This window comes from Lathamus discolor, chromosome 1 (genome assembly GCF_037157495.1).
Source record: "Lathamus discolor isolate bLatDis1 chromosome 1, bLatDis1.hap1, whole genome shotgun sequence".
NCBI lineage: Eukaryota > Metazoa > Chordata > Aves > Psittaciformes > Psittacidae > Lathamus > Lathamus discolor.
Window position 1 is genome coordinate 71,906,646 of NC_088884.1, and position 11,302 is coordinate 71,917,947.

Genomic DNA, 11,302 nt, shown 5'->3' on the forward strand with positions numbered 1-11,302 from the left:
TTCTATGATTCTATGATTCCTGGACACAGGTTGCTGCTGCTGTAATCACACCTGAGCAACTTGCTCATTTGGCTGCTGGACTTAATTACCAAACTCTTTCTCTCTTGCAATTAAGAACTGTGAAGAAAACTCAGCAGTGACTTTCCTAGAGGTGCTTTTCCTACCCCGTCCTTCAGCCATGGGAAGTCTGGCCTGAGACCCCAGTTCAGACTTCCTCCTTGGAAGCAAATAAAACAACCCTGAGGCTGTGAATGTGCTTAGTGTCACCTTCTCAGTAGGCCCATGTGGATGAAGCCTTGGGATCCTATCCAAACACGTCAAGAGGTACCTCCTTTAACTCTTCTTTTCCAGCCCTTCCTGTCCAGCCTCTCTCTGCAAATGCCTACTCCACACAATGCCACAGCTGCTGTGTTGCTGTCACCTAATCCTCACTCTATATGACCATCTCCTGCCCAGCCACAGCTTCTGATACCCGTCACTCCACATATACAATAACTGCATTAGGTTTTGTGGTGATTACTAGATGATGAAATGACCTAAGCTGTGACCTCAGTAAAATTCCAATGAAGTTTGCAGAAAATAACAAAGTTTTACCAAAAATAGGTTTAAAAATGCTTAAACACAACATTTTTTCTTCAATCAGAAAGCCAACATATTCATCTCTGAAAACACTGACCACTCCTACTACAGAGTAATTCAGCCATTGCATGGTGATGGCATTGCCATCGTTTTTCTTGTCCTTTCAGCACAAACTCCCCCAACAAAGCTACAACTTGGCACTCTCACGGAACTCACTTTTAGTAAAAATTGAGCCAGCTGGTAACTAAATGAGCTTCACAGACAGTGTACTATAAACACCATTTAATAACGCTATGCTTTATGGGCTTGTTAACGTAAATGGAACTTTTGAAGCTTTCATAGCACTGCAAAATGCAAAGCTATAGAGCACTCTGCACATAAACAGAGGTAAATGCCTTGCACTTGTCAGCATGACATGCTGCAGGTGCTCAGCTTTGATCTAACAGGCATCTCCAGATGTGCCACCACTGCTTGCACAGGGCATTGCCCCTGCGAACCAGAAGTGCAGCATTACCCAGCTGTGTTGGGAGCGTATTGCTGTGGCCAGGGTGCTGAGGGATGTGATAGTAGAACTGGGCAGGGCTTTTTATGGCTTTTTGCCTGGCTTTGGCAATTTTTTGCATTAGTCAGCAAAGAGGGTGCTCATAGCAAGGAGGATGCTGGTGGCATCACTGGTGTGACAGGCTGGCACAGAGACTTCTTCTTCCCTGCCACCCTCACTATAACTGTAATGTACAGGAACAGAATAGATTGGAATGGAATGGAATGGAGTAGAGTACAGTTGATTAGAGTAGAACAGATGCAGATGCAGATGCCAGCTCTGTGATACCAGATGTGGGTAATGTGTAAGGGCAGATTTATTTATGAGATTCCACTCACACAGGGAACAAACAGCCCAGTTAGCTCCTTGCAGAGCCATGGCTTCAACCAGCTCCTGGTAAAGTGTGACAGGGACAGCCTGGTGATATTTTCCGGTGAGATGGAGCAGGATCTACTGGTGCTCCCAGCACAGAGGCAAGTGGCAAGAGGGCCACACTGTTCCTGAAACAGAAAGAAAATCCAGGGCTGAAGTAACCTGGGTTTATCACTCAGCTCCTGATGGCAGGTGGGCTGAGCTCCCCAGCTAGAGCACAGCCTGCTCACAACTGCTCAGCACTTTGATAAGAAATATGCTTGGAGGTATTTTGCAGTGATGAACAAGAAAAGATGAATGAGAAGCGATGGTAGGCAGATAAATGTGGAGAGTTGGGCGGGGAGAAACTTGATGAAATTTAACAAGGGCAAGTGTAGAGTCTTGCATCTGGGGAAGAACAACCCCATGTACCAGTACAGGTTGGGGGTTGACCTGCTGGAAAGTAGCGAAGGGGAAAGGGACCTGGGGGTCCTGGTGGATAGGAGGATGACCATGAGCCAGCAATGTGCTCTTGTGGCCAAGAAGGCAAATGGCATCTTAGGGTGCATTAGAAAGGGAGTGGTTAGTAGGTCAAGAGAGGTTCTCCTCCCCCTCTACTCAGCCTTGGTGAGGCCACATCTGGAATATTGCGTCCAGTTCTGGGCCCCTCTGTTAAGAAGGACAGGGAATTGCTTGAAGGAGTCCAGCGCAGAGCCACAAAGATGATTAAGGGAGTGGAACATCTCCCTTATGAGGAGAGGCTGAGGGAGCTGGGTCTCTTTAGCTTGGAGAAGAGGAGACTGAGGGGTGACCTCATCAATGTTTACAAATATGTGAAGGGTAGGTGTCAGGATGATGGAGCTAGGCTTTTTTCAGTGATATCCAGTGATAGGACAAGGGGCAATGGGTGTAAACTGGAGCATAGGAAGTTCCACGTTAACATCAGGAAGAACTTCTTTACTGTAAGAGTGACAGAGCACTGGAACAGGTTGCCCAGGGGGGTTGTGGAGTCTCCTACACTGGAGATATTCAAGGCCCGCCTGGACAAGTTCCTGTGTGATGTACTGTAGGTTACCCTGCTCTTGCAGGGGGGTTGGACTAGATGATCTTTTGAGGTCCCTTCCAACCCTTGGGATTCTGTGATTCTGTGTGTCTGAGGTGCAGGCAGACAGACTCATCCTCATGCAGATGCTGTGGTTTCAGCCATTTTTGCACAATGGCTGGTGGTAAAATCATATCGCTGCTGCTTTTCTGATGGGGGTTGAACGTTTTATTTGGATTTAAATTTTGCTTATTAAGAAGCTCCCTGCCCAGCTCCTGCAAGGCTTGTCCATCTTCATCAAGGGCTGCACACAGTGTGATCAGCAGAGAGGTGTTAGCAAGAAGGGATGCTAAAATCAGGCTCCTGTATGAGAAGAACACAAAATACACAGCCAGGGCACGCTTCTAAACCCTTGCCTCTACAGCAGAAGCCACAGCTACAGGGGCTGGGAGAGTAGGAAAACAATAGGAATTGATGTTGAATAGCAAAATGTAAAGAAAGTGGGGGCATTATCACCATGATGTAAGCCTATATCCACCCTCTAAAATAAAACAGTAACAGCAGTGAACAGCCCTTGCTACAGTCCTCAGCTTTGCGAGGCTTTTAATCATGGCCAGCAGAGCATGCCTAGCCTACAGCTACCTGATTCCTCTTCCTAAAAGATGTGTTACTGCACTAGGTTGGACATTCACAGTACAGATTTTGCCCCTGTCCCCTCACCCCCATTCGCAGAACCAGTGCTCTCCTTTTGCCCTGAGATGGCCACCACAATGTCCCCATGGTTTCCAGCAGAACTCATGACTCCCAGCCTGGGGGATGGAGGAGGAGAGAGACAGAGCAGTGCCAGTGGTGCAACTCCTTTAGGAGAGACATCTTCTGTGCTTGGCTTTTGTTCATGCTCCAGACTCCTCATCATGGTGCTTGGCTTCTCTTACTCTCCCCACTATTCTGTTTTGCTCCTTCAGGATTAGGGCCCACCCTGTAGTTCAGCCCCCGCCTGTTCCACCTCCCATTTTCAGCCTCGTAACAGAGACAGCAGATGCAGCTGATTTTAGCCAACCTTGTGAGGGATGCCTCAAGTGAGCAAAGCCTCAAAAGGCAAAGCTGAGTCCTCCCTAAACTCATGGCTCCCCAGCGTTAAAAATGCCCGGAGAGCAGGATCACTCCTCCCTTCCAGTGGGGGAGAGTAAGTATGCCATGGGAAGGAGGAAAGCACTTTAAATGCTGGAAAACATCCACACTGGCTGATGGTCGGGGCAGGGAGGGAGTCATCTCTCTGCAGTCCTGTCTATGGCTCCCTCTAAATCTCATGAGAGTTGCTACTTTGCTTGCTGTCATTGGCATTTCTGCTATTCAAATGTCACAGCCTTTTTATATCTTCACAGGGTTTGCCTGCAAATATATTATAGGTATTTTTGTTCTTTGTAAGGATTTAATCCTCCCCAAAATGTATCTTATCTACTTGGCTGCTAATTCCCTTGTCTCAGCCACACGGCTGGTTTCTTATCAAGCAGCATGCCACACTTCAATACCACTCTTTTCCCCCTCCCCTCTGCCACCCTTCCTCTTTTTCCCATGCACAGACACCACAACACACACTCCCCTGTTTATACATCTGGCTTTTTTCATTTATACATTACCCTGTTTATTATCAGTTCAATTCATTAAGCACCACTGAGCTTTAACACCTCTGGGATGCACACATCACCTCCTCATGAGTGTTCCCCTGGGATAAACCCTTTGCAGCTGAGCCTGAGACTTCTTCGATGCTTCTTAATTTCAGAAAGCTACATCTAGAGAGCAGCCTAATATAGCATAATTCTGGCAGTAAAACAAATGCATGAAAAGATGTGCAAATTCCATTTATTTGTAACTACTTGTTCTCTTTGTAATCTCAGTGCAGATGGAAGAGATTGGTTTGGGTTCAGTACCGACTGCTGACAGCCCCGCAACACAAAAAGCTGCTGTATATGCCCAGAACCACAACACATCCAAATAAAATCACGGGGACAAGTAAGGTGCTTTGTGAGTAGCACAGCAAATGCAGGTTGGCTTGGATTGGTATTGTATGCTCCCAGGACTCTAATTTGGCGTGCTTTTCTACTCTGATGCCACCAGTGTTCATGGACCGTGTAGCAAATTCATGTCTTTGAAACCCTTATCACCAGTCACATCTGAAGTGAGCTGAGGGGTGTCCAAAATTTGCACGGGGTAGACTAGCAGCGAGATGTATGGACTTCTTTTAGCTTGGTTAAAAACCATGATCCATACCGATATATCTTTTAATTCCCTGCAGCTGCAAAAACATAACCGATAAACTGAGGACCAGGTTAACAAACTTCCATCTTGGTGCTTCAGCAAATGCAAACCCATTCCCCAGTGACAGTGAGTCCCATGAGCCTGGCTTCAAAGCTTTTGAAAAAGACCGAGGGAACTCATAGTGAAATAGAAGCTTGCTGGCTGCTCCCTATCCCTGTAACCCACAGTTTTGGGGGTATTTGCCCGTTCAGGCATAGCTAAAGACAGTGATGTAATGAATCAGAGTTTTCAGCTGCTCAGCTTCACAGATGGGTGTTTTAACCTTGACAAATCCCCTCAGTTTACATGAACATACCGAGTTATGACTGGAGGTGGCTGAAGAGCAAATGAATTGCCTGTTTTCTGTGTCTGGCCCAGGGGTTGTGGCCTCCAGCAGCTGAGCATCACAGGATGACCCAGCATGAAGCACCACAGCTCATCACCATAAGTACTAAGCTGAGCTCCCCACCTCTGCCCAACCCCTCTTTTGGGGGTGAGGGGGAAGAAATCTGATTTGCATTTTGAGATGTTCTCCCCATTGGGGTTGGCTGAAAATCAGTCAGAGATTCAGAAGCTTTTGGAGACGGATGTGTCACATGAGCTTTGTTTTCATTGGAAAGCAGACAAAAACCTGCTAATGGGCTTTGTCTTGGGTTTGTAAGGTGTGAGACTGCATGAAGTTCCTGTTCTCCCCAGGAAAAGCAAAAAGCACAGTGTCAGGGCGCTGCTCCAGAGCTGGGTCATGGGTACCCCAGCCTTTCCAGCTTGTACACATGCAGCTACTGTGTTGCTTAGGGAAGAATGGTTCTTGTGTAAGCCATGACAAATAAAGGGAAACCAATTAAGCCAACCTTTTCTTGTGCTTTTCCTCTGAAGTATACCCAAGAAGCCCACCCTCTGCACATACTCATGCTATCCATTCCTAAGTTGGACTTCAGTTGTTGTTCACTTCATTTTTCAACTCGATTCACAACCAGGCAAAGGTTCTGTCTTCTAAGGCTGCACCTCACTGCCAGGCTAGAGCTTAGCTCCAGCCTGGTAAAAGCAGATACCCACACCCTTCATATACTCAAGTACCTGCCATGGTGCTGGTTGTACCTTGCCTGTGTTCATGCTGCAGGCTCAGGCCATGGAGAACAAGTTCTAACAAGCGTGACAACCCAGCTAAGATGTGACACCAGGTGACTTTAACACAGAGCTTTATCAAGTGAGAAAAGCTCATTTGATTTTAGTGACAGACTTACTCCTTTGAAGCTCCCCTGTCTTTTTCTAGGCCTGCTTTTTGACTTGGCTTTTTAAATAAGAATCTTTTGAGTGGGACAATAGGTAAAGGCTACTGAAGTGTAGTACTGCTGCTACAGGGCCTGTTGACTCCTGCTCTTAGGGAGCAGTAGCTCCCACCTCACTCCCCAACTCCTTCTCAGAGTAGCAATAGCCTTCTCGCACCCACCCTGCCATCATCTGCCTCTCCAGAACTCCAGGGCCACCCAATGCACCACTGGGTGTAGCCATTTATCTATACCCTGAGGGTTACTGGTGAGGAGCACCTGCTGAACTTACATTTGCTTAGACTCTGTTCTGGAGAGATTTACTAAGACCTTGCTCAGCTATAGTGGTTGAGCTCAGCTAACTTCAGCAGGGCTCTCCTGTTGGTACAACTTGCAAGCCTCTCCTCAAAATGTTTTGGATCTTGTTTTGTCTCCTTTGCAAGTATGCTGGTGTCAAATGTTTCCAAAGTCTTTATTTTCTGTGTGGATGTTCCCTTTTCATTTATTTCAGTGAGATAAACTGGCCCTGATTGCTTTACTGTCTGAACATGACTTTTCTATAGTGCCTCTGGTTTTCTTTGGCCATGTTATTGACACTGGGTAATATAACATGAAAGGAGTGTGGACGGGCTTTTACAAAGAAATCAGCTAAATAGCTATTAGGGGATTAAAAGCAATTCCATGGCCAGGATTACACATCTTTAAAATGCTGATAATATCAAGGAGCAAATGGATTTGTAATTTAATGGCAGAAGAGGGAAGACTTCAGATGTGTGGGGTTTCTTTCACATTTGATACAAAGATTAAAGTGTCTGCATTTGGTGTGCAGGAGTTCGATAGAGCTGTAGCATGGTTGCCTACAGATAGCAGTGTTCACCTTTCTTGTAAACAGTAACTGTGCCACATGGAGAGAATTCCCTGGTCAACATTTTTATTGAAAGTTTAATTCTCATGGTGACAAGTTGGATCACTGTCTGCTTTCAAAGTCTGATAATGATACACTTTAGAAGCTTTGAAGAAAACCTTTGTCTAGACAGATACAGCTTAAGAAAGCTTTTGAAACGTAGCATTCTCTTTAAACCTTTGTTGATGCCTGTAGGAAGCATTGATCCATCTTCGGGAAATCTTGAGCTGTTTTCTGCTTCCTTGTGCTAAAAATGTGCAAGAGCTTTGCATGACAACAGGAACTGTGAGAAATAGAAAGGTAAAACTTTCCTAAGGAGAGTAGTTCAACCTGTGACAAGTCTTTCTCACACAGAATTTCCTCTTCATCCAGAAACTAGTTTTCCTTTAAAATTAAATTAAGCTACACGTCACATTCCAGATTTTACATCTTCAGTATTAAGGTCGGATTGGGGGTATTTTAGGGGCATCTCCAGAGATGTATACTATATACATAAAAGTAGCTACGGTTTTATTAAATGCAGATTTTAACCAGTCTCCTTGTCTTGAAGTCCAGAGGCATTTTCCAGAATATTATTTCACAAAGTCCAGGTTTGGTTCTGACTGCAGAATATTTAGGATCTGCAACAAATAAACCAGTCCTATCTAGATGTGCAGCTGATCAGCCTGCATCTCACAGGGGAAGAGATATCCTAAAGCAGTGACAGCCAAGCACAGGCGCAGGTTGTGATGCTTGTCACTCAATTAGACTCCCTATGAGGAACATCCCATTTGAGATGAAGCTGAAAGGGGGCAGAGCCACAGCCTAGTCCATTTCTCTGGATGGCCTAACTAGCTCTAGCGTTTGAAATCAGAGGACTGTGGCTCCTACATATATCTCTGTAGGGACAAAGCCTCTGTGATAACCGTCTGACCTAAAAAACTATTTGGAGCGTTATCTGATGTGCCCTGCCCAGGAAGTAACGGTCATTCTGGTAATTTTTATGTTGATTCCGTTTGATTTGGCTATGAATTGTCACTACGTGCACATTAACCACTTTTCATCTTCAGAGCGCTTTACAAACAACTGTGTTTCACAGAACTTGCCTCAGGTACTCTGAGGAAGTGTATGGTTTTCACAGATAACAAAGATTTAACCTCTGCTCTGATGGAGGAATGCAGCTCAGGCTTACTGACAGGGTTACCGGCAGCACCACCATATTTCTAGAAACCAAAAAACTGAGGCAGAGAGAGGTTGAATCTCTGTCAGTGAACACAAAGGAAAGAAAAAAAGACAAGAGATAATGGATCCCAAACACACATTCAGACCACTACCTTGCTCCCCTCCCCTTTCTTGGATAACAAATACAACATGCACCCAGAAATGAGTGTTTTGGCTCTGGATCTGAATTGTCCAGGTAACTGGACCTCTACTCTTTGGGTCTGGGAAACAGACCCTGCAAAAGTAACAGCCCTTAGAAAAACAAAATAGACATTAGAAAAGGAATAAAGAATGAAGCCTGTGGCTGCAAGGGACACAATAACTAAAAGTATAAATGTTCAGAATGATCTGCTAGAAATCAGCAGGTTTTATACCCAATAATTTTTATTAGATGCCCACCGCACAAACCTGCTCCTTATCTAGATTTAAAAATCTAGATTAAAATGTTGTTTAATAGGTCGCAGTTCCTATTCACTTCTTGTCTAGTTTCTTTCTTCTTTCCTGAAAATTCATTACTCCTGCAAACAGTGCTGTCCCATTTGTTAGCCATTGAAAGTGAAAAAGAACACAGCCAGGAATAATTCAATTTTTCATTTAAATGAAATTTATAGACACATTTTGAGGTATTTCATCAGTATTTGTTCTTATTTATACACGAGTATTTTTTCAGGCATCGAGTCAGCATGACATGAAGGAAAGACAAAAGGATACAAACCCATTTCACCAACATATGGCAAAAAAAGCAGAATTTTGAAAAGTCTGTTTGAAAGTGTATGGGTAAGAAAGGTTTACCCCATATTCAGCATGGGATTTAAGACATAGCTAAATGTTATTTAAATCTGGCCTTGGAGAAAGGGAAGATTTTAGAGCAATTGGGAGACAAATTCTCATTTTAAGTAGACATGGTCCAAATTAAAGGTAGTCCATAGAATTTGAGATACTAATTTTAAAAGGTGTATTCTTAGAAAAGGTATTACAGTATTCTAAACAAAAGGAGAAATACCTAGATTTTCATGCAGATGTAAACTGATATATTCAATGTTACCCTTTTTGTACACACTGGTATCTAACCACTACAGGAACATACTTCTAAGCGTATTTCTCAGACCTGCCAGAAAGACACAGTCAAGACTATTTTGTCAACAAACTCAGTTTTCAGAAAAGGAGGAAAAAGACTGGCAACATTTTTTCAGCATAATGAGCGGAGCTTTGCTTTTGAAGGTGCAGCTTTACACAACTTTGTTTCCTCTTTTTCACGTTGGTTAAAATGAAAGCATCAGATTTTCTGTTCCTAAAAATTGTCCTTCAAATAATCACCAGATAGCCAGTGTCCAAGGTATGAGTTGTTTCTTTCACTTTTGAAAATGCCATAAGATAAATTATTTCCCAAATATAGCCTTATTTATATTTTGTAATTGCCTTTTCAGACACAAAAGTATTTTTGTGAGTTTCCTAAAATTTTAGGGAAAGACATTTTGTCTAAATCTTACCTTTCCCAGTCCATGTTTTTGCAAGCCAGTGCATCTCAGATTAGCAGTCAGGAAAACCAGCCAATAAAACTTACAGGAGGAAGCAGAAGAAAGGGAAGGGGAATTTCCTTAAATGCATTCATCTCGTTTTACTGTCTCATCAAGCAAAAGACAAAAGAAAATAGATGAACAGAATAAAAGCTGAATGAAAAATAGAATGCAAACATTTCTTCAGTTTTAACAGTCCAAAGGAAGTTTAGTAATACAGCTGAAGCAACCTGAGATATATCTGTTTGCTTACAAATCAACTTTAGGTTTTGTACTGACAACAGTTAAAGTCCTTTGACAGATCGAAAGTACCGTTTCTGTTTTTCCCTAGCTGCTTTTCCTTTTCCTGGTATTCATTTTCACCTGTAGAAAAATCCCCAGGGTTTTAGATTTGGTTTTCAGCTTTCTGTCTCCAGAGAGGCTGTTACCTAGCTGCCCGTCTCCTCAAATTCACTGTAGGGGGATGAAGCTGACGAGGTTTTGGACTCTCCATCACTGTTGCACTCCCGCGGGGGACCAGGACTGGGAGCTTCTGGGAGCTCCTTGGCAGAGAGTGTTTCTTTACTGTTCGACCCTAAGGGATGACAGTCCAGCAAGCTCTGTAGGTGTTTGATGTAGCTTATTGCAGCTCTCAGAGTCTCCACTTTGCTGAGGCGCTTGTCAGCAAATTCCTTGGGCAGGTGCTCTCTCAGGCGTGTGTAGCCCTCGTTCACGCAGCGCACACGCTGCCTTTCCCTCTCATTCCTCTTTCGAATGAAGGCAGGCTCAAAGGAATAGTCATAGATGCCCACGTAGCCAGGGAATGGGACGTAGGAGATGCGACCTGTGTGCCCGCCATAGGCTTGCTCCCAGTAAGATGGGTCCAGATGGAAGGGAACCCCAAAGGGCTCTCTTAGGGGGACCCCATGGGGATGCACATGGCTGTTAGCCAGGGACACAGCTCCTGGAAATGCAATCCGGTTCAGTAGTCCATCATCCTCTTTACTGCTGTTCATGCTTCTTTTTTTATTCCCCACCGGTGGAATGTCAGCTCCTGAATTTGGCTTCCAAATCTTGTATCAGTCCAAGCAAGGAGGAAACATTTGTATAGGTACTCTGCCCCACAGGCTGCAATTTCCTCCTGCAGTGTATGAAAACTCAGATCTCAAAGCACTGCTAACAACTCATGAGGTCCACTCTGTGCCTGGAAATCAGCTCTAAGTCTTGTTTTTATAGATGTTGGATACCAGCTAATTTACAGACAGGTTTTGAGGACCATCACTCCACACTTTAAACCCTTCTTTTCCTCTGATCTTCATATTTCAAAAGATAATAAGAGGGTTCCCGTGTATTCCTTTTCTCTCTGCTTGAAATTATGACCATAAGAGCTAATGCCAAACATAAATAATCTTCCAGGCTCTAAACACTTCTCATGTATTGTAATCCATGATATCGTTTGATATAATTGTCTCCAAAAGATGGGTAATTTGCAAAGTTTACAGGGATCTTCAAAGTTTTGGCAGAACTCCTCCCTCTCAGGAACCAAGGATCTTCTGTCATCTGAAAACTACCCAAAGGCTTTTCACAACGAAATCCAAAAGACAACTGCAAGCTTTGTTGTTT

At 44.0% G+C, this 11,302-nt stretch overlaps 1 protein-coding gene across 1 annotated transcript; it reads right to left on the reverse strand.

Moving 5' to 3' along the window:
* Window positions 1-10,000: 10,000 nt before the first annotated feature.
* ASCL4 (achaete-scute family bHLH transcription factor 4) lies at window positions 10,001-11,064 on the reverse strand. The gene has a single exon (XM_065665127.1). It carries the CDS (start codon window positions 10,693-10,695, stop codon window positions 10,129-10,131), a length of 567 nt encoding a protein of 188 aa, XP_065521199.1. The 5' UTR covers window positions 10,696-11,064; the 3' UTR covers window positions 10,001-10,128.
* Window positions 11,065-11,302: the final 238 nt, after the last annotated feature.